Consider the following 22,888-nt stretch of genomic DNA (forward strand, 5'->3'; position numbering starts at 1 on the left):
CCTTTTTACTTCTCTATAAAAACATTTGTTCATACGCCCTAAAAGGTTTCCACATACTCACTTTTGTATAAAGAATACTTTAGCTACACCGATAACATTTCTTCTAGCTTTTGTATAAATAAAAACTTTAGATGTCCGTCAAAAGGCTCGTTACTTTTGCGTAACGAATGGTTTAGCATACATCATCAAAATATATTTTTTGAAGGACATGTACCCTCAGTAGGTCACCGGCTCGGACAGTTTGCCGAATGATATTTAGACTGGGAAGTAACTTGAGAGTTTTTGAAAATTTTTTCCAACACACATTAATGCCGATATATTACATACTCAGGAATCAAGCTCTCTTGCATTAAATCACAGTTCCAATCGAAGTCGGTGGCGAATCGTTGACGGAATGCCACTGAAATGTTTAAAGAAATATGTTCGCAAACATTTACAAGTAACCTTTTTAAAAGTTCTACCGCACTACGCGAGGGTGCGGCGATGTCCGCACACTTCGTGAAATTTTGCTTGCGCTACACTTCTTGGTCTGTGTGATAGCGGAGTACTGGGGTGCTATGCAGGATGCGCCGAGTTTGGCGAAACTCGGGATCTTCACGAGCTCTGGCGACACCCCAAGATAAAAGCACAAATGGTACCGAGACACAGTTTATCTTTCGACAAGCCTCCAGTTTCATTGGTTTATCTAGATTCACTCTGGGTGGCTATTATTCCTTGGGCGTTGCCTTCTGGGCGGTCGACAAACTGGGGCTCACATGATCATACCGTCGGTGCATGGTCGCGCCTTCTTTCACTTGTTTGTCGTTCCACCGAGTGCATTACACGCACAAGCGAGTTATAAAACAAATGCATTTAATACAATATTATTAGTTAGTTTGACGTGGTTTAAAAGCATTTTCAAGCTTACGAGATGCACACTGAATGTGTATTCGACTAATTTGTAATTTAGTACGCTTCGCATCATACCACGAGGGAACGCTGTGGTGGCGTCATCACATACATTCATCGGGCGAGCATGGCGGCTAAACATCGAAGAGGCCCACTGTAAACAAACTCGTACAACGAGCTTGCAGTGTGCGACGTAGTGATCAGGCTCGACAATGACCACTATTTCTTGGATAGTTCTGTTCCTCCGTGAGCATTCTTTCCGTGCACCCCGAAAGACTGCGAATAGCTTAGGCGATTTTACAGATCGCGATGCGTACCTACTGTTCACGGCACAATCCTGAACAAACAACTTATCCGGTGCTGCTTCTGTGAGTGCGCTGAGTTCCTCCACTCTGCGTGACTGCGAGCGTCACGAATATTGCATCGTGTGTGCAAAAGGAAGACAGCCGATATAGCTACGATGCGACAAGGAGGTGGTGCCGACGATGGATTTCGCAACCAACACAGTGACGGAGGCATCGACAAACTGCAGATAAGTATATTTCTACTGTTTCATATTTAGCATAATAATAGTGCACGGATTAAGTCACTTTCGTAGTGACGAACTAAATGTCCAGCAGTTTAAAAAAGGCATTGAGAGCCAATGGGTGTTTGTGCTTTCACATGTACGTGGCCCCGCGAAAATATGGAAAAGATAAATGTAACCTTCACTAACTTAGTGACATAACAGAAATTCATCAGTGACATTCAGCCCGCAGAATCTCTGGAAGAGTATCTTTATCCAGGTAAAATATCAATAGCAGGTACTGATATAAAGCAGGAAACTTATGCAAAAATTTCATGGGTTGAACAGCACATGGGAGGCATTCCCGAATCGTGATCGCCACGTTACCGATATCCTTGAAAAATGTTTAGAATCGCTGCATTCTACCGGTTATGCAATATGGGACATAAACCTGGAGGTTAACAAAGAAACTTGAGAAGTCGAGGACTGTGCAGAAAGCGAAGTAACAAAAATTGTTGGAGATAGCATTAAGGCAGGAAGACAGTGGAGTAGTAAACCGTGGCAACTGATATGCTAGTTGAGATTAAGAAAAAAAAATGGAATCGGTGGGCAGGCCATGCACGTCTTCAATCACTTGTTGCCAATTTATAACAGGTGATTACATAAGCGTGACATAATGGATGTCAAGTAGAGACAACTGCTGCCGAGGAAGGTAGAAAATTACGTAATGGGACAAAAATATGATGTTTGTATGCATAGGATGCAATCAGCTCGCATAAGACGGCATTGTAGGGAGCGCCATTGATGTTGCGGCAAACAAAAATAGGTTTGTGGTGCTGACAGTAGAGACTCGTGAAGGTTCGAGGACACCTCAGCTGTTGGCACACTAATAAACATTACAATTGGCTCTGAAAAAAACAACCCGTTATGAAAAATAAAGCAATGTGGTCCTGACAAATTATTTTATTATGCATACACTAAAGGCCTCCACAGTTAAGGGCAGTTAGTACGAATAGTGCAATGAGCATTTTTATTTGTAAATAATGGTTTATATGCGGTTGATTCATTCCAACAATCCACTTTTTCTTGCAGCAAAACATTCTGCTGCTGGAGGCACTCAACCGCCTTGTGGCAGTAGGCAAGCACCAGGCACATGCTCTTCAGAGTTGGGCAAGGTCCCGAGGGCTCCTCTGCAACAGTAGGATCAGTGCACTCACTGCTTTCCAGTCGAGCCCCCAGAACACACCTTATAAAGGAGCTTTCAGTTTATTATTTTGTTTATTATTCAAGAACATGAATAAAATTATTGCAGTAAATATTGTGCTGTGCATATTGGGACACTTGTAACATGCACTTGATGTCTCTTCAAAATGGGCAAACACGTAAGAACCTGGTCCGTGTAAATGAAAAAGACACTAATGCAGCATATACGTCATTCTGCTGTTTGTTCTTTCTATGTGCAAGAATACAGTGGGTGTTGATTAGCCACAAGATGAACGGTGTGTGTATTTCGCAATGAAACGACAGGAAACGGCATGACCTTAATAATGCTATCACCTATAGACTGTGCACATGAATGCAACACTCCCCGATTTAAGCGTGCCATTACATGCATGTTCGATACCACATATCCTTTAACAATGTCATATATTTGCATGTACTAATTTTCACACAGCTTAAGCCCATGCATAGCTCACTTGTGATGTATCCATTTCATAGGCCAAATAATTGTACACTTTGTCCTTTTGTGTTGTATGAAAAGCGGCATCCTCTAGTCAGATACAACTTCACAAGACAAAAGAGGCCCCACCTAGATGACCAAAGCGCAGCAGCCGATTGCCTCCACGGCTAAAGAAATAGTCCCTCTCCAATGAGCGGGTATGTCCCTCTCCAATGAGCGGCACGACTTCAGTGTAGAGTGTGTGCCCATTGGTGCAGGCTTGTGTTCACCTGCCGTTGAAGTGCAGATTCTGCGGCCTCCTGAAGTTGTATCCGACTATAGAATCACGTAATGCCTTGCACTGGTAGCATAGACTTTAGCAGCTTGATAGCACACAATGATCAGGAACATAAATCGATAAAGGCACCCAAGCAAAGCTGGCTGGCCACACTTCCATTATGAGGGGCTGTAAACAGTTCTCGCCAAATATTCCCATGACATCCTTGAAAATGAGGTGGTGTTTGGCACTTTAGAATCAAAAACAGATTACAGTGAATGTTGTGTACCTCATTAAAACAAACTGAGCTTCGTTATCTGCACAGCATGTAATGAAAGCATGTGCTTCACATAGGAAACAAAGTGCTCTGTCCAGTACAATTGCCGAGTTCGCTGTAGCACCTATTATGTCATTAGTGTCAACATACAAATTTTCAAAGGCCATTCATTTCACCATTATTTTTGTACGTTGATTCTATCAATTAGTGCTTTTATTACATGAGCAGGTGGATTTGAAAGCAAAGCTTTGTTTGCAAACCTTCAGACTTCCATAATTGTGTGGTAAGGCACTGGCATGGTGTCGAATAGCTCGCACTTCCTCAGTCCTGCACCAAAGAGGCCCAATGCTCTATTTGAAGTTGGATCGCGCAACAATTCGACGGCACACAAAGGAGACTAACACACACAGCAGAGCGTTCTGCTGTGTGTATTTCTCTTCCTCGGTCCTGCACTAAAGAGGCCCAATGCTCTATTTGAAGTTGGATCGCGTAACAATTCGACGGCACACAGACAAGAGTAACACACACAATAGAGTGTTCTGCCCTGTGTATTTCTCTTCTTTGTGTCCCGTCGAGTTGTGGTGCAATTCAGCTTCAAGCTTCTATACCGATACAACGAGTCTTCAACCTCACCAATGATCTAGTTATTAAGCCACAATGGCGCACATCTTTGAAATGTCCCAACACGAATTAGCTCTCCAACAAATCACCACAAGCATAAAATTTTGCTGCACAGGTGTATGCACGTGCCATATTCTGTACCACTAAACTCGCAAGAATCAAAGGGGCAAGCATTAACCAGCCTTACTGCTGCCGTTACCATCATCATCATGACACCAATAGAAAGACAGTGCTGCGTTTCAGTAAAGGGAGTGCCGGAGAGAAAGGCGTGATAGCGAGTCTTGAGGCTTACAATAAAAATAGCATTTACAAGACATGTTCAATGCCAAAATACGCTGCATATTGCTCATCCTACTTTGGCATTGCGGCAAGCTTTTACACGTTTGAACATGTCACAGTTTGTGTAATCATTACTCTTAAGCTGTACAAAAGGTCTATTCGCTCTGCAATCTTTATTTTTATCATGGTGGGTTAAACACCCACTTTTCATTGGCATCTGCACCACATTTCCCCCGATATGTAATTTTGCCTTAGTGGTTCATGACATCTTCACGCACACCGAGTTCTGCAGAGCATTGGATCTGCATTGTTCTACTGCTGAAGAATTAGAGCCCCATTATGAGAAGAAAATATACGATTTGTCCATACAGAATAACGCTGACCCCCCCCCCCCCAAGAAAAAGAAAGAAAATACACTGAACCACTGGCACATGCACCAACAGTGAACACAGCAAACACTCTGAAGTATTTTCTTCATGCAAGCCAGCACACTAAGATTCTCAATGCATTTTCATCTTGCCATAAATGCATAGGCACAACAGGCTTGGCGCAACATCCGCATCTCGCACTGCAACGAATTGTGCAATGCCTTGCTGTTTCATAGTGCGGCCGATACATGACGCATGACCAAAATTCACCATTATGCATACTAAATAATTTGTGCTACGTACTAAGTAATCTCATAAAAAAACCCAAGTTCTTTGTGAGATTAGCATTCACAGGGTACTTCACACAATTTGTGATATCCATTTATCTATTTATACTTCATTACCCTCCTTCCCCAAAAAGTGAGCCATATAGAAGGCACCCTGATAGACAAGTAGAACAATCGGTAAGAAGTCAGCAACCAGCGAAAAAGTCAGTATCATAGGCTGCCGCATGTGTGACGTCGGCAACACAAAATTTAAGTCTGCTACACAGAAGTGACAAATTTGCCAATATGTGCGTCTAGACATTGCTTCAATGCTAATCACAGTAACGCTGACATTGAAGGCACCCTAATTCCTACGTACGTTCCGTCGACATACCCGACTACGTTCGTAATGTTTCCGCGAAGTAAGAAGCGTTCTTTTATAAATGCCCGCTCAGCCGCAGTCTTCGGGAAAGCCAAGATCTTATAATTTATCAAAGCTCCACTAAGATTGCATAAACATTCGTGAGGAGCACGACGTTATTAGGGCCCACAAAATTAAATGAATTGTCACCGCACTGGGCATTACAGGGTGGTATACCGGGTGATTTAAAGCTATAAATTCGCAGGTTAGTGTGCATTTATAAGCTGCGTTGAACACACTTCTATTCAAACACTGCGACCGATTCTGGTCAATGTTTCTAGAATGTCTAAAGGGAAAATGTTGGTAGGAGGTTTCAAATAAATTTCCAAGCCATGATGAGCCCTAAGAGATTGTTTCTAGAATGCTAGTAGGATGTTGACAAAGTTTACAAACACGCTTCTATTCTTCGTAGGTGTCCAGCTGTTGGCACAATATTACTAGGGTGCCTGAATAGAGCACCAGTAAATTATGAATAGGATATTTAGAGATAATGCTTGAACATGCTTCAATTTAATGAACATTATAGGAGGTCTAAAAAGATTGTTTATACACCGTCAGTACGAAGTTGACAGACAGTGTATGAACTTACTTCAATTTAATGAATGTTAATAGAAAGTCTAAAGAAAAGCGTTTCTAGACTGTAGGAAGTTGACAGACAGCCTGTGAACATGATTCAATATAATGTTGGTGGCGAGTTGTGTCTAGGGTGTTATTAGGGGAATGTTAGGAAGATCAAATACCGTTGGTATGATTTCTATTAACTGTTAGTAAGTTCTAGTAACAATAGTGGAAAGACAGTCTAAAAATTACGTGTAGACATTTTTCTAATGGCTGACAAATTAACGTGCACCTTTACAAGAAATTCCATTCTGTAAAGGTAACAATGTTACCTGTATTTCTGAAAAACATTTTTAAATGTTCATCGTTATTAAAGGCTGTGGGGCACTTAGTAAAGCAATGAATGGAGCTAGTTGCTGGAATTTCATAAGGAACGCAAGGAAAAAGAGTTGGACGTACGTTCCTTATGCTCGTCTGTGCAACACTAAGTGCAATACAATCAGGATAGGTTGTGGGATTAAGACTGTTCCACGTGGCGCTATATTTCCCGAACTTGCGCCGTTTTCAATATAATAAAACATGTTTCCTGTTATTATCATTATCATTACGTAGGGTAGATTTCGCCATTATTTGTGACCAGATATCTGCTATCTTTATCTGTAACAAAAGGGGACAGCTGGTGGAAGTTACCGGTTTTTTTCGACGGTGCGGCGTTATTTTCTACTACGCCGCAACAAAAATTCAGCGCGCTAGTGTGTTTCATTCAACTGCGCATGAGTGCGACAAGGAATCGCGGCAGGGAATTGATGCCACGACCAGTTTATCAGCCGCGCGAACTTTACAGTCTGCAGAGGTCACCACCTGGCGCCATGGAACAAGTGCGTTTAGCTATGCGTCAGCGCTCACCTTCTCTCATACCCGACGTTAAATATAGAGGCACGGCCACAGCTAGCGGGAACACGGGATCTCTGGCATCGTTCCGCCCAGCGCCACAACAGGCTGGATTTTTTGCCAAACGCTTCGATTGTGCATGCGCCGCAAGACTTCATGAGGCGCCGGTAGTGAAGCTCTCCGCGGAGCGATGCCACGGCTCGCGTGTTCTCGATAGCAGTGGCCTCGACTGTATGTGCTATACAAAGAACATATCTCTCCATTAGGCATTGTGTCTGATGGCTCGATGGAGAACTGCCGGAAAAATATCGATAAAGAAGTACGTAACCGCTTCAATTGTTTTTCGACTGCCTGTTTTTCTTCACAAGTTTGTGACAACAAATAGGGTCCCTCGCATCGCCTTATTCTCGCTCAGAATCTCTCCCCACTCGTTCACGTCGTTTCAGGTTGCGGCGCACAGACATCTTTAAAGGGACACTAAAGGTTAACAGAAAGTGAAATTAAAGTGACAAAGCAATGCTCTATAACGTCTAAGGCATCAATATCATCGCGAACAGAGCTTTAGTAACCGAGAAATTGAGGTAAATGCATGACACGATTTGAGACCCCCCAGCGACATTCCGGTACTAGCCCGATGACTAAAGCACTCCTCATCATAATTTGTCACTAGTACTCAACTCATCGAATTAAAAAGATAATTTCATTAGATTATAAGACAAGAAAACGCTAATTGTCTACTTCTATTCGATTCTAAGAAAAAATAACATTTTGACGTTACCCTTGAGAAGTATGGGTGATCGATAGGTTTCGTTTTCGCTTGGCTCTGCGCGCTCGCCTTTGCGCAGCGCGCGCTTTGGAGTTTCAGTTGTTTCTTTATCGCGTCGTGCTGCGGTTTTACTGCTGGCTCGCGAAACTTGCATTTGGAACAAGCAGCGAGAATGCCACGTCCATGTGATGTCGTGGGATGCGCGAATGGTCCGGGGAACTTGGCCAAAGGCAGTTGCAGCGGCGAATACAACGTTACTCATCACTGTGTGCCAAAGAGTGAACCTCTCCGTTCGAAGTGGTTAAGCGCCGTACCTCTGCCACAGCGCGCTTGCAAAGAGCCGAAAAATCCCGCAGTGTGCTCGCTGCACTTTCCTCCAAAGGATTACAATTTCAACCCCGACTTACTGAAGTCGCGTGAAGTGCCTTTCAAAGCAGGCCGTCGTCGTAAGTACTATGCAACGACGCCGGCAGCGCGAGCCCTCAACAGCAGGTGATGTTCATCATCATCATCATCAGCCTGGTTACGCCCACTGCAGGGCAAAGGCCTCTCCCATACTTCTCCAACAACTCCGGTCATGTACTAATTGTGGCCATGCCGTCCCTGCAAACTTCTTAATCTCATCCGCCCACCTGACTTTCTGCCGCCCCCTGCTACGCTTCCCTTCCCTTGGGATCCAGTCCGTAACCCTTAATGACCATCGGTTATCTTCCCTCCTCATTACATGTCCTGCCCATGCCCATTTCTTTTTCTTGATTTCAACTAAGATGTCATTAACTCGCGTTTGTTCCCTCACCCAATCTGCTCTTTTCTTATCCCTTAACGTTACACCTATCATTCCTAACACCTAACACCTAACATCACCTAACAGGTGATGTTCATCAGTGCTTAAATCGCTGAACTCGAGCCCAGCATCGCGAGCTAATGTGTCGTTGTCAGGGTCATCCATTGCAACGAGCGTCGAAGTTGGCGTCATAAAATAAAGAACCAGCTTATCGTCGTGCTCTTTCCCTTCCGCTAGCCACCATAGTTCCGCTTTCGCGCTACTGCCGGCTCCGTCTTGGCTCTGTCTGGCCGCGCGTTTGCGTTTTGTGCAAAAAAGCCATAGCGCCGTCTGCGGGAGCCGTTTTACTCACCGACGGCGCAACGTCACTATGAGACCATGACGTCAATACTCCTCGATCGGAGGGCGGGTCATTTGAACTGCGCTAGAGGTACGCGGACGCTTCAGAACACATTTTCGCTTAAAATAAGTCTCTTCTTCGCACGAAACAAGCGTTCGGAGGTTTCTAGGATGGTATTTCAAGGGTCCACGTCGACTTAATATTAACCTTTCGTGTCCCTTTAAGGCCACTCGGTCTAAAATGTTTCATTGTCGCAGTGACACCACCCGCCGTGGTTGCTCAGTGGTTATGGTGTTGGGATGCTGAGCACGAGGTCGCGGGATCGAATCCCGGCCACTGCGGCCGCATTTCGATGGGGGCGAAATGCGAAAACACCCGTGTGCTTAGATTTAGGTGCACGTTAAAGAACCCCAGGTGGTCAAAATTTCCGGAGTCCTCCACTACGGCGTGCCTCATAATCAGAAAGTGGTTTTGGCACGTAAAACCCCAAATATTATTATTATTGTCGGAGTGACACCGCTTCGTTAGCGTAATGTTCCGGAATCATCGTGTGTCTGACAGCCCGCTGGCGAGTAATTTACGCAGGGACAGTCGCACGAGCATCGAAGGGCGAGCATGCGCAATGCCATGTCTCGACAGGACGCGCTTGCTTCGTCGAAGGGCGCAAGAATTGCAGTTCGGCACGCACTCGCGGATCCTGCAATATCTTGTCCCCGTCTGTAGCACAACACGTGACGCTTTGTTTAGCGCCGTGTATGTTTTGCGCGTTTTGCGGAGACCGGAAACTGGCCTCCGGTTAACCTCCCAGCCTATCCTCTCTCTCTTTGTGGAAACCGGACTCTCGTCTGGTTGAGCTCCCTGCTTTTCCCTCTCCTTGCGTTCTCTTCGTTTCATTTGCTTGTGCCTCGTTCGTAAAGGCCGATCCACACGACAGACCAAGTCTACGGGCCGATCTGTCACGTGATGCGACTTCACGGCCCGCCGCGCTCCGGTCCGGCGCAGAGCACATCCACACGGCGGACCGCCATAGCAGACGGCAGAGCAGATCAGCCAGCTACACTTTCGGCCATAGTGTTATCATTGTTATCATTCCGGCTCGAGTCCCACAAAAGCCGGGAACTGCTCAATGAGGGATACAAAATAAAAAACCTCCTCGTCACTCCAAGAGGACGCGGTTTTTTAAAAATATATATGTCTGCTGCACGCACGTGCAGGCGCAACGGCGGACAAAAAACGACTGGCTTGACTGGATTTTTCTGAGCCGAAAACTAGATTAGATTTGGCCGAAGACAGTCTGTTGCCGGACCACATTCGTTGGCTACGCTAAAATCACTGCGGTTTGCATGCGGCCCGCCGCCAAAACTGAAGCGAGAAAAGCATCGCCGATTTGTTGGACCGCAAGGGCCGCGGTCTTGCGCGGGCCAACGGCGGTACGCACGAAAAGGTGACGTCCTATCACATGATGCGCGGACCGCGGTCCAAAAGAGCAATTTCGTCCGTTTTGTGGATCGGCCTTAAAGCGCCGTTTAATGTTCACGACGCGGCGATCATTATGGCGATCATTATCGAAGAAAGAATGCTAGACAACAGTCCACTTGGTGTCGCAGAGGTTAACTAATCTTTCTCACCTGAGTAGAAGCGCGAATGCGACGGCGCTCAAAAGCAGGGCAGCCGTCGTTGCAAGGGCAGCCGAGCTTGCCGTATCCATTTGTGGCCCGACAAAAGCAAGAGTCCGGAAGCTCTAGCTGAAGTGGTATGTGTACTCGGTACTACTCTGTAACGTACTTGCCGCAGTTGCCGGCCGGATGAGCGCGAAGCTTCCTCGTGCAGAAGGATTGGCACGCGAAGTGCGCTGTGTCGGTCCAAAAACGTCCCGTATGCTGGCGCCACTTTGTAGGCCATATTGCCTTTTCCTTTTTGATAACAGTAGCACTGATAAGAGTCGCTGTCAATACCTTGCGGGGTGTGCGGGCGACGGCTGTGATAAGAGCTCGTTACGGGCGACTGGTGCGTCAGTGGCAGGTCAAGGTCGCATCGTGGAGTGTTTCTCACCGGGAAAATGTACTTGCTGTCTTGAATAAATGTCGTCGAGAATTAGAAGATAACCGAGGACGTTACACGAACGGCGCACACTGTAACTGATAGGCGTGAATCACGCTATTGATTTGATTTCATTTGATCACTTTTAACTACCTTGTCCATTCGATAAGGAGTCACTGCGAAGTCTCTGGAGAATATTGAGAAACTAGCGACAAAGAGTGCCGAATGCAACCTACACGTGTCGCGTGGTCTTTAATGTCCGGTTTTCGCGCGCTTTTCTTCGTGTCGTGCACGTGTCACCGCTTTGTATTTGAGGCGTGTTCTCGCGAAACTCCCAGTTAATTATGAGTTAAATAGCACCCTGTTAAGTGCGAGTTAACTACGTGAAATGAGAACTTGACAAGATGAGGAGCAAGCAAGACGGACCGGTTTTACGCTGACTATCGAGTCACGCTTTGCTTTATAACGGCGCGTAATATATGTGATTGAGTTACGAGGACATACCTTGGAATAAGAAACAAAAATACGCAGAAACCATCCATTTAGATTGTCAACGCAGATGAAAAGACGGACGCCTAAAGAAATCTATTCACTTTATAAAACGAATGGTGCGCTTAACATGGCGCGTTTGTTGCAGTGAGAATATTTATTAATAGCATCGGTTGTTTCGTTGACAAATTTCGTAGAGAACAGCGCTGTTAAGCAGATAGAGATGGATAGAGTATTTTATTACACGGAAGGAATAGAGGTTGGCCAGAGTGAAGTGCATATTTGGCCTGCTACGGCACGCTACTCGAACTGGCTCGGCGCGTCATCAATGCAGTCAGATGTAGAATGGTAAATGCACAATAATGGTAAGTCATAGTAATGTATCTCTAGGCGTCGTTGGTTGTATACCTGCGGGTAATTAGCTCTTAAAATGACGTTTATATGTGTTAAAAATTTGGTAAGCATACGAAGTCCGCGAGATGGTGTAAGCTTATTGCTGTCTCTCGACCTGAAGAAGGCCTTAGACAATGTCGCCCATGCAGCGGTGCTCCAGGGCCTGACCCAGCTGGGTGTCGGAAACCGAGCATACCAATACGTCCAAAACTTTCTCACCGACCGGAAGTGCCGGATCAAAGTCGGCGAACACGAAACTGACATTATAGAGCTGGGGAGCCGAGGCACGCAGCAGGGAACAGTCATCTCCCCTTTTCCCTTTAACGCGGCGATGCGCGGGCTCCCAGAACTGCTGTGCTCTATCCCTGGGCTTCACCACAGCCTCTACGCTGACGACGTGACGTTATGGGCAGCGGCAGATGATCCACAAACTCTTCAAGAGATCATGCAACGCGGCATCGACGTCGTAAAAGGTTATGCGGAGTCGAGGGGCCTGACGTGCTCACCGGAAAAGTCCGAATACCTCCTGATCAATCCCTGCAGAAGTAGCTGTCCCAGGGGATTACGACGGAGGAGGCGCTTCCTTGAACTTAAGGTCGGAGAACTTACCGTCCCGGAGAGCCCCAGTATCAAAATATTGGGGCTAGACTTTCAGAACACGCAGCGCTGCGGGCTCATGTTAAAGAAACTCCAGAGGAGGACCAACTACACAATACAGCTCATTCGCCGGGTGGCTAATCGGCACCACGGCATGGGCGAGGGCGATCTGCTTGGACTTGTGCAGGCATACATAACCAGCAGAACCATGTACTCGACACCATATGTCAAACTCGCAGTCACGGACTTAGCCAAATTTAACACAATGATCAGACGAATCCCAAAGGCAGCCTTGGGCCTTCCGGGACCACGCGGCCACCGCAAGGCTAGAGGCCTTAGACATGCATAACACGATCGACGAGCTCTTAGACGCTCACCACACAGCCCAAGTCCGTAGTCTCTCACTAACCCCTGCTGGCTGCACAGTCCTCCGGAAGCTCAGTCTCGAGGCTATCCCCGAGGTTACAGAGTACATGACGATTCCGCGAAAGCTCAGGGGGCATATTTATGCCCCACCTCTTCCCCGCAACACGCTCCCCGAGTACCATCAGGGCCGTCGGCAGGCCCGTAGTGAAGCCATTTGGCGACGCTACGGCTCGCAAGATGGAGTGGTCTACACAGACGCAGTCAGACACCCTCGCGGCGACCTCATGACCGCGGTGGTAGCGGATCACAACGGAGGATTGATAGAACATACAACAATCACGGCTGGCCGAGTGGTGGAAGCGAAGGAAACCGCGATTGCCATGGCCATGCATACGGAAGCGAATACCCTCATCAGCGGCAGCAAGAAGGCCATCGGCAATTTCGTCCGTGGTAGAATTTCCAAACAGGCGTACCATGTCCTCACACGACGCCCCCTAAGCGGCTTGAAAACCCTCGTGTGGACCCCGCTCACGCGGCTGTGCCCGGAAACGCGTCGGTTCACAGTTTGGCTCGAGACCTCGTGCGCCGAGACTCGTCCGCGGATGCAGACTGCGTGAATAAGGAGGAGAGACACGAGGAACCTTGCGAGACTTATTATGAAATAGCCCATCGGTATCGCTTGAGGCGTCGCGCGCTCCCACCACCGGCGGCCAAGCAACTCGACAAAATGCAAACGGTCGCGTTTCGGCGACTTCAGACAAACACATACCCACGCACACAATACATTAACAAAATCACAGGGGGCAAGGAAAGCGACCAATGTAGGCTCTGTTCAAAAACAGGAACACTCACGCACATAATGTGGGAATGCACCTCGCCCCCGTTCTCTCATCCCCCCGTCAGCAGCGAGACTGACTGGAGAGCCAAGGTCAGTTCCGGGGACGTCGAGCGACAGCTTGAACTGGTGGACTGGGCGGAAAAGGCCAAGCAGGCCCAGGGCCTTACTTGAGCCCAAACCCTCAGCCACGTCCCCCTTTACCCTTCCCCCTTTCAAAATGTTTATCACCACCACCTCGCAGAAAAAGGAAAGTGATATACCATCACATGAAAAGACAAAACGGTTTGTTAATGCCGGAAATAAAGCTTCCAACTCAATTTACTATCATGTTTATTGCGAGTCCTAGCGTTAATGTGCAGTTGTAGAAAACGCTTTCATGTGAGCTCTAGCTAGCGGTGGCGTCTCACAGCCGATGTGATATAACTATTTAGTGGCACGCCTAATGTATACAAGGAAGATTACGCGGGAGAAACGACACGCACAGAATGCCAGCCAATGGGAGCATGCTTGACATTGAAACTTCGGGCACTTTGTGTCGGTGTCCTGTTTGCGTGCCCTTGATGCAGCACTTGGCCGATGATGTCATTCTTTGGAGTATTCTGAATCGTTGAGTCATTCATAATACGCACGTCCGTACCAAGGAGACAATGCTACAAGTGCAGCGGTTTTCGTACCGCAAGTAACCTGTACGGAATAAATAAGAAAATTGCGTCAAAATCTGAAAGTAATCTCGTCTCGCGGGGTACACCTCGGCCACTCCAAGCGCCTCTGAATATAACCTGAAAGGCATGCAGAGGTGTGCCCGTACTATCAGCATAGATTAACACAGTAAATGACAAGAGTGGACACTCGAGCCGTTTCATGGCAAAGATAAGGAGATCCACCAAATCCGGCAGGTGGCGTATGTGTTTCCCGATGAAGTCACTGAGGCTATGGCTACGGCTGTGGCAACTGCTGGGGGCCATGGTCATACAGAAATTCAACAAGGGGCTCTATTCTAGACATTCCACAGTTTTCTTCCAGGCGCGACGCGTACAAAATGGCACTGATGCACTGTTTTGCTTGCATAACGTGACGCAAGCATTGCGTTTTGCCTGAGAAACGGAAATGAAGGCAGTGAACCTAACGTCCTCGATAAAATTAAAGTTTCCCTACTCAGTAAAAAAAAAATGAAGCTAGCTCAAAGGGGACGATTATTCCGTCGCGAACGCTTCTCGCTTCCGTCGTCTGCTGCGTACAAACCGTCGTCTCCTTCGTTAGCCAGGCTGCGTGTGCTTCGCAAACGGACTCAGTCATTGTATGTAGGCGCGAACGCGCTTGTGCTCTGCCTTGAGACAGCGTGCGCGACCTATCAATGGCGATGAGCGCACGTTCTATAGGCCACGTTATTGCTATCTCGCGAAACGCTATCTCGAGTAACGGCCGAATATCACCGATAGCGTTGCGTGCGTCAGAGGTATCCGCTTGCGCGACACAAGCGCCGGCGCCGCCGTCTCTTGTTCACTTCGCTGGTTAATCGCACCGCGTGAGGAAATCTGAAGACGCCGCCTTGAGCACATTTCTTTGCGTATATTAATGATCCGCCATTGTCACAACTTCTACAAACGCATCAGTGAAAAGTGGAAAACGTCGCAGAAGGTCCGAAATCTTCAGGCAATATAAATTCAAATAAACGTGCTTAAAAATATGGCGTCCCAAACACAAATGTCAACTAAACTCGGGACCGATGCAAATACTATGAGCGCGTGCTTTGAACAGAAGCTTTTATGGACCCAAAGGATGGCGAAAATCGGCGATGCGCACTCCTGTAGGCCGCAATTGCACATGGCTGCTGGTTAGCATAATTCGCGCGGCTCGTTGCACGACAACTTGTGGCGACAAATATCTGCAATGGCGACCAGCGCAACGTCACGCAGTGTCACATTGATGTTTACGATACGGCTCTTCCTATGATGCTCCTCACGGCACGCTCCTTCAGTCGTTCAGCAAGCTGACATGGCGACTATTCGCTACATATTCGCCACATATTCGCCAAATTACAGATGCATTACAGTAGCCTCTGCACACTACTGCTCACTTCCTTTTTGAAGCGCTGACGTCAAAATTTAGCTGCCAAGGGCCAGAAAAAAATGTTAGTCGATAGAATTTGCACCTCCACGTCACGGTTCTTCATCTAGATGAAACGTATAATTGCATTTTGCGAAACTTCCGTTTCCCGGCAAAAGTTCAAGGCACGTGACCTCTCGAGAACCGATGAGCGAATCAACATGGCGGATAATGACGGCCGTGCAACCGCAATGCGTGTCGAGAATAGAGCCCATGGGTGGAATCTTATAACGTTTCGGAAAGCGAACCATTCACTTCACCATTTATGTCACTAAATGGGCCACTCCCAAGCCGGATTTGGAAGAAGGGGAGGACGTGACCAATAGACGAGAGAGTGCCGCCTCCGAAGTGTACGTCATCATTTGACGAGCCAATCCAGGAACTGTTTCTGCTTAGTAATTAAATATAAAATTTAAATTAGATATTATCTGCCAAGTTCTAAAGCATAAACGTGTGGTGCCGGGCGTTTACGCAATGCTTGAAATATTTTAATTACTGCCAATTTTTTTTATATTCTCAGCCGACATGCCGTATCGCAAGCGTAAATAATTTGGCACAGCGCAGATCTATGTCCTCTGCTACCGGGAGCTTGCACGATGCACGCACCATGAATGCACTGCCAGCACTTCCTAAGTAGCGAGAGCAACAAAGCCGTGAACCGGTTCTCAGGGCCGCCTTTACTAAAGGATTATATAAATTTCCTTACTTTCTTCACCCTTGGTCACCGGCTCGGACATGACTCGGTCGCCGCCGCGCTATCGCTGCGATCTGCCCCACGGCGCGTCGCGAGATAGAAGCAACGGAACATGAAATCGAACATTGCAGTATACGGGCACTGCATTGCCTGCGCGAAGTAAACCCGGAGAGCGCGGTGCTGACGGTGCGCACTGTGCCGTGAAATTGAGGACGCATGTGCGGCACTCCAGAACTTGAGCAAGAAGGGCAGACAAATCAGAGATTTCCACAATATTTTTCCGTCCTGACTCTTCTGCTCGGGTAGAACCCTTCTGACTGCTCAAGGACGATCTGCGAGCTACTCACGATGGTGAAAGCACTGGCAATTTGATCTCACCATGCAAATATCTCCTTCGCATCGGCTTTGAAGCAGAAGTCATGGGAAAGCTGATCCAGCCCTTCCACCAACCAATGCAGTAATTGCGAGAGCAAATTCATGGACAGTGTCGGCAGCAGAGATCTAGGCCATTCCGATGAATGTCCGCCAACTTCTGGGGGCTGCAGGCCTGTGGCGATGACCTGCAACGCGCAATTTCTTCCTCTGCGCGAAATGATCGCTGGTATACGCTCAACGCACAACGAGCTATGGAAAGAAGAATGATAGGTGTAACGTTAAGGGATAAGAAAAGAGCTGATTGGGTGAGGGAACAAACGCCAGTTAATGACATCTTAGTTGAAATCAAGAAAAAGAAATGGGCATGGGCAGGACATGTCATGTGGAGGGAAGATAACTGATGGTCATTAAGGGTTACGGACTGGATCCCAAGGGAAGGGAAGCGTAACAGGGGGCGGCAGAAAGTTAGGTGGGCGGATGAGATTAAGAAGTTTGCAGGGACGGCATGGCCACAATTAGTACATGACCGGGGTTGTTGGAGAAGTATGGGAGAGGCCTTTGCCCTGCAGTGGGCGTAACCAGGCTGATGATGATGATGATGATGATACGGTCGTACCCGAGTCTCTCGCAGTTCGTAGCGTAGCCAGGGAGAGGCGTGCTTATAAAGCCGGCAGTAACGGTGCAAATAACGTTTTGTCATGTCTTCGAACGCGTATTGCACATCCAGCCGCGGTCGAGACCGAAAGAGCAACGCCAAGCAGACGACAAGGGCAATCGATAGCCTCCGAACCAACCAACGCATGCGCGTGCGACGCCCGCGTGTCTCCGGGGTCGCGCGACCGGCGCGCTCAGCCAGGGTCACAAGCTAACAGCTAACGCGACCCGAAGCGGACAGCCTCTTTGCCGGTTCCGCTCTTACACTCTAAGAACAGTTCACACACTTTGGCGTGCCCCTTCTGCCACACAACGATAATCGTCATCTGCTTTGATGCGTTTCCTTCCTTTAACGCTGCGAGCCCGGAACTTTCCAGTAACGAACGGCACGCGCGCTATCAGAAGAGGCACTCCAAAGGGTGTAAACTGTTCTATGCTGATAACGCGCGTACCATTCGTTACTGGAAAGTACCGGGCTCGCAGCGTTAAAGGAAGGAAACGCATCAAGGCAGATGACGATTCGCCGTCAGAATCCAGAGGTGCGTGCCGCCGAAGCAGAAGCTTACCGTCGCCGCCGTCGAGATGATCCAGGAGTACGGGAAATATAAAAAAAAATTCTTTGATAGCGCATACATGTGTTGCTCGATTTCTTTGCCTCAATCTATCGAGAAGGTGAAACAGCTTATTTGCTGCGCTCAAATTTCGCATTAGGAAGTAACGTAATCGTCGGTAATTTTTTTAACATGCTGTAACCACAACGACGTGGCACTGAAAGCGGAAAGCGTCCGAAATGAGAGAGGAAACTGAAAGGCCTTGCGGAACGCCCAGTGGCAACTTCCAGCTCGCCACTCTTGCAGCAGATGGAGTGGCTAAAGAGCAATGGAAGAGCGCGCGGCGTCTGGCTCTGCGCAACATGATTCACGGGTCGAGAACTACAAAAGCGCAATGCGCACGACACACAAGACGCGCACACTAAGGCGCCATACCACGGCGCGTCAGCCTCTTTAGCGTCTTGAACCACGGCCGGTCTCGAGGGGTGCGCGCGCTCCCCTACAGAGTGGCCGTGCTTGTACATACAGTATTCAATAACCCATCAACGCGATCCAACCTTGCTCAAGGTGGCGATACCGTCGTCACATCATGTGACCAAGGCGGCCACGTGATTCGTGATGCCGGGCAGCATGCTTGAGCATGCCGGGCGGGTGGGCGAGCCGGGCATAGTTGCGGCACCGCACTCGCATTTCAGTGTGTTGTGTTTGCGGCTGTTCTGAATGTGCTGCCGCTGCCCTTTGTCATGTAAGTGTTGCAGTGTTTTCCTGCCAAGAAAACCATATTCTGTAGTTAGTTTGGGTTGTGCGATCTGTTTGAGCCGGGCATAATAGCGTTATCGCACTCGCATTGCGATGTAGTATGTTTGCGGCTGTTGTGAACGTGCTGCCGCTGCCCTCAGTCATGTGAGTGTTGCAGTGTTTTGCCGTCAAGCAAACGACATTCTGTAATTAGTTTGGGCTGTGCGATCTGTTTGTGTGGTTTTCATTTGAAAATCAGTAGTGTTTTCAATTGGAGGGCGCCGAGTGGAGGGCACTACTCAGCTCTTCAAGTTCATTGTCATGTTATGTGAGGCGCCTGTTCAATAACGCTATGATTAAGTTAAGGGCAGTATAAGGACGAAATTTAGAGGGACGAAATCGTGCTTGTGCGTCCCTAGCGTAGGGATCGGCCGCTATGCGTGATCCTAAAAAGGAAGTCGCATTTTGCAGAATGCGAAGAAAGGCAGCAAAATTGCTGTCTCTGCGCATCTTGCCGATCTCCGCAATGGAGCCGTCGTCGTCGTATTTTAGTGTCCCGTTTAGCAAGACTGTTGCCGACAAGAGAACTTGTACAAACGGGCTTTTTTAAATGATTCAGTACTAGTACTGTATTCCAAGAGGTAAGGTCAAGTGCCCGCCCTATTCCCTCGCGCTTCAGCGCACTGACAGAATTTTTCGTGCACCATATATACCGTGCTTTTATCGTTCGCGCTTCAGATTCTCGATTGTGTTTTCGCTCCCTTTACCCACGTGATAGGTATTTCATAGTCTTCCGGGAACTTGTGTCCAATATATGAAACGGTCAAATTCAATATTATTTGACGCCGCAAATGGCAGTAATATAGTGAGCCCCTTGTAGCGTGAATCCAATGCTTGTGCATTCAAAACATTCCAGCTACCAGTGTAGTGCATCAATGTGTCTACTTCGACAAAATGGAGCACCAGTGCAGATATCTGCTCTTACCTGTCCAAGGCAGCAAGTGTCGCTAAACTGAAACCACTACCAGCATGTGCGGCTGTTCTATTTCCAGCGGGACTGCAGAATATTCAGTAGTGTGCTCTCAAGCTGTTCCTCGATGAAGCTCTGAATTGGCTCTGGACTGCATGTGTTAAACCTTTGTCATTCAGAGTGCTTTAGTAGACTGGAGATGTGCGCAAAGTGCGACATGTCAGTGGGCTAATTAATGTATTTGCTGGTTTACAAATTACTCTTTGCAACCTTGTTTTTGCCAGAGTGGTACAAATTTGCCTCTTGTACGGGGCTTTTCAGATAAACCAATTACTATTTATTGTGACCATTGCTTCCTTTGTTACACAAATGCAGCTTCCAGTGCATTCCAGTTTATTTCCATGTTTATGTAAGTTTCTAATATGAGGCTTGCATATTCATTTCTCACGTTCTGGTGTGGCAAGATGCAGCATTATTCAGTCTCATCGTTCACTGTACTACAGTAGTGCTTACTTGTTACACTGACTCCCCCGTTTAAGTATTCTGTACTAGCTTTACTTTATTGCTTTTTGTTGTATATTTCTTTTTCTAGCCATTACCTTCTGTGATATAACCTAAAGACAATATTTGCAATTTTGCATTGTTCCCATTGTTTGATTTATGTCACAGCAATGTTTTATGATGGCATGCGGTGGTATTTCTTATTGTGCTCTCTTCAAGCTTCTAGCTTATGGGTAACATTGCTTTGAGGCATGCAGTTACCATCCGACTCAAGCTATTGCATTTTTCAGTCTACTTCTTTCATTCGCTTCGATCTAGTCCATCTAATAGCACGTGCTCTTTACTATGATAAATGAGAAGCTTAAGTACACTCCATGTTTTTCTGTTCATTTTTGTATGTGTACTTGGAATTTTGTTTATGTACTAGTAATGCTCACTTTCAAGTTCATTACAAATCCTTTCTGCGATTTTTCTCATTGTTGATGTACTTTTACTTCTATTTCCATTTGTCACACATTTTGCTTGAACCTTGAATAAGCATTACATTTTAATAAAGTGTTTTTGCTTGGTCACACTGTTCTCATTTCATGCACTCTTGGCATGAATGCCTTGGTCAGGCCGCCTGCTAAGACGTGGCCATATGTTCTTTGCAGGATGTCATTTCCATTTTGATTGTAAGCATCGTAGCTTACTAAAGGCGGTATTAAGGATTCATTGTTCCTCCTCATTATCATCATCAGCCTGGTTACGCACACTGCAGGGCAAAGGCCTCTCCCATACATCTCCAACAACCCCGGTCATGTACGAATTGTGGCCACGCCGTCCCTGCAAACTTCTTAATATCATCCGCCCACCTAACTTTCTGCCGCCCCCTGCTACGCTTCCCTTCCCTTGGAATCCAGTCCGTAACCCTTAAATGACCATCGGTTATCTTCCCTCCTCATTACATGTCCTGCCCATGCCCATTTCTTTTTCTTGGTTTCAACTAAGATGTCATTACCTCGCGTTTGTTCCCTCACCCAATCTGCTCTTTTCTTATCCCTTAACGTTACACCTTTCATTCTTCTCTCCATAGCTCGTTGCGTCGTCCTCAATTTGAGTAGAACCCTTTTCGTAAGCCTCCAGGTTTCTGCCCCGTAGGTGAGTACTGGTAAGACACAGCTATTATACACTTTCCTCTTGAGGGATAATGGCAACCTGCTGTTCATGATCTGAGAATGCCTGCCAAACGCACCCCAGCGCATTCTTATCCTGATTATTTCCGTCTCATGATCCGGATCTGCCGTCCCTACCTGCCCTAAGTCGATGTATTCCCTTACCACTTCCAGTGCCTCGCTACCTATTGTAAATTGCTGTTCTCATCCGAGTCTGTTAAACATTACTTTAGTTTTCTGCAGATTAATTTTTAGACCCACTCTTCCGCTTTGCCTCACCAGGTCAGTGAGCATGTATTGCAATTGGTCTCCTGAGTTACTAAGCAAGGCAATATCATCAGCGAATCGCAAGTTACTAAGGTATTCTCCTTTAACTTTTTTCCCCAATTCTTCCCAATCCAGGTCTCTGAATACCTCCTATAAACAGGCTGTAAATAGCATTGGGGAGATCGTATCTCCCTGCCTGACGCCTTTCTTTATTGGGATCTTGTTGCTTTCTTTATGGAGGACTACGGTGGCTGTGGAGCCGCTATAGATATCTTTCAGTATATTTACATACGGCTTGTCTACTCCCTGATTCCGCAATGCCTCCATGACTGCTGAGGTTTCGACAGAATCAAATGCTTTCTCGTAATCAATGAAAGCTATATATAAGGGTTGGTTATATTCCGCGCATTTCTCTATCACCTGATTGATAGTGTGAAGATGGTCTATCGTTGAGTAGCCTTTACGGAATCCTGGCTGGTCCTTTGCTTGACAGAAGTCTAAAGTGTCCCTGATTACGTTTACGATTACCTTATTAGATACATGGAAGGCAGCAGACAGTAAGCTGATCGGTCTATATTTTTCATGTTTTTGGCCTAACCTTTCTTATGGATTAAGATTATGTTGGCGCTCTTCCAAGACTCCGGTACGCTCGAGGTCGTGAGGCATTGCGTATACAGGTTGGCCAGTTTCTGTAGAACAATCTGCCCACCATCCTTCAACAAATCTGCTGTTATCTGATCCTCCCCAGTTGCCTTCCCCCTTTGCATATCTCCCAAGGCTTTCTTTACTTCTTCCGGCGTTACTTGTGGGATTTCGAATTCCTCATGACTATTTTCTCTTCCATTATCGTCGTGGGTGCCACTGGAACTGTATAAATCTCTATAGAACTCCTCAGCCACTTAAAAAAACTCATCCATATTAGTAATGATATTGCCGGCTTTGTCTCTTAACGCATACATCTGATTCTTGACAATTCTTAGTTTCTTCTTAACTGCTTTTAGGCTTCCTCCGTTCCTGAGAGCATGTTCAATTCTATCGATATTATACTTCCTTATGTCGGCTGTCTTACGCTTGAACCTGTCCTAACAGGTTCATTTTCATGTGACTTGGTATAGGATGCGCCGGTGATGCGGGCAACAGTGCTTGGCACTGCGCCATGCGTGCGTCTATTTGTCTTACAAAAATCCCTTACGTTACCTGATCCTAGGTGCCTAGGAACAGAATTATTTAGGGACTTTTGAGAAAGCGCGATGG

The 22,888-nt window shown here is 47.0% G+C and overlaps 1 protein-coding gene across 3 annotated transcripts in view; it reads right to left on the reverse strand.

The window, feature by feature from the left end:
* Window positions 1–10,795, reverse strand: part of LOC142583268 (cytochrome P450 6a8-like) — a 60,211-nt gene extending 49,416 nt beyond the window's left edge. For all 3 annotated transcript variants that reach the window (XM_075693660.1, XM_075693661.1, XM_075693662.1), the window contains exon 1: window positions 10,530–10,795. In XM_075693660.1, the coding sequence (XP_075549775.1) occupies window positions 10,530–10,609 (80 nt within the window). In that variant the 5' untranslated portion in view covers window positions 10,610–10,795. The remainder of the gene's footprint in view (window positions 1–10,529) is intronic.
* Between the last annotated feature and the right edge of the window lie 12,093 nt (window positions 10,796–22,888).

Source organism: Dermacentor variabilis, chromosome 5, assembly GCF_050947875.1.
Source record: "Dermacentor variabilis isolate Ectoservices chromosome 5, ASM5094787v1, whole genome shotgun sequence".
NCBI lineage: Eukaryota > Metazoa > Arthropoda > Arachnida > Ixodida > Ixodidae > Dermacentor > Dermacentor variabilis.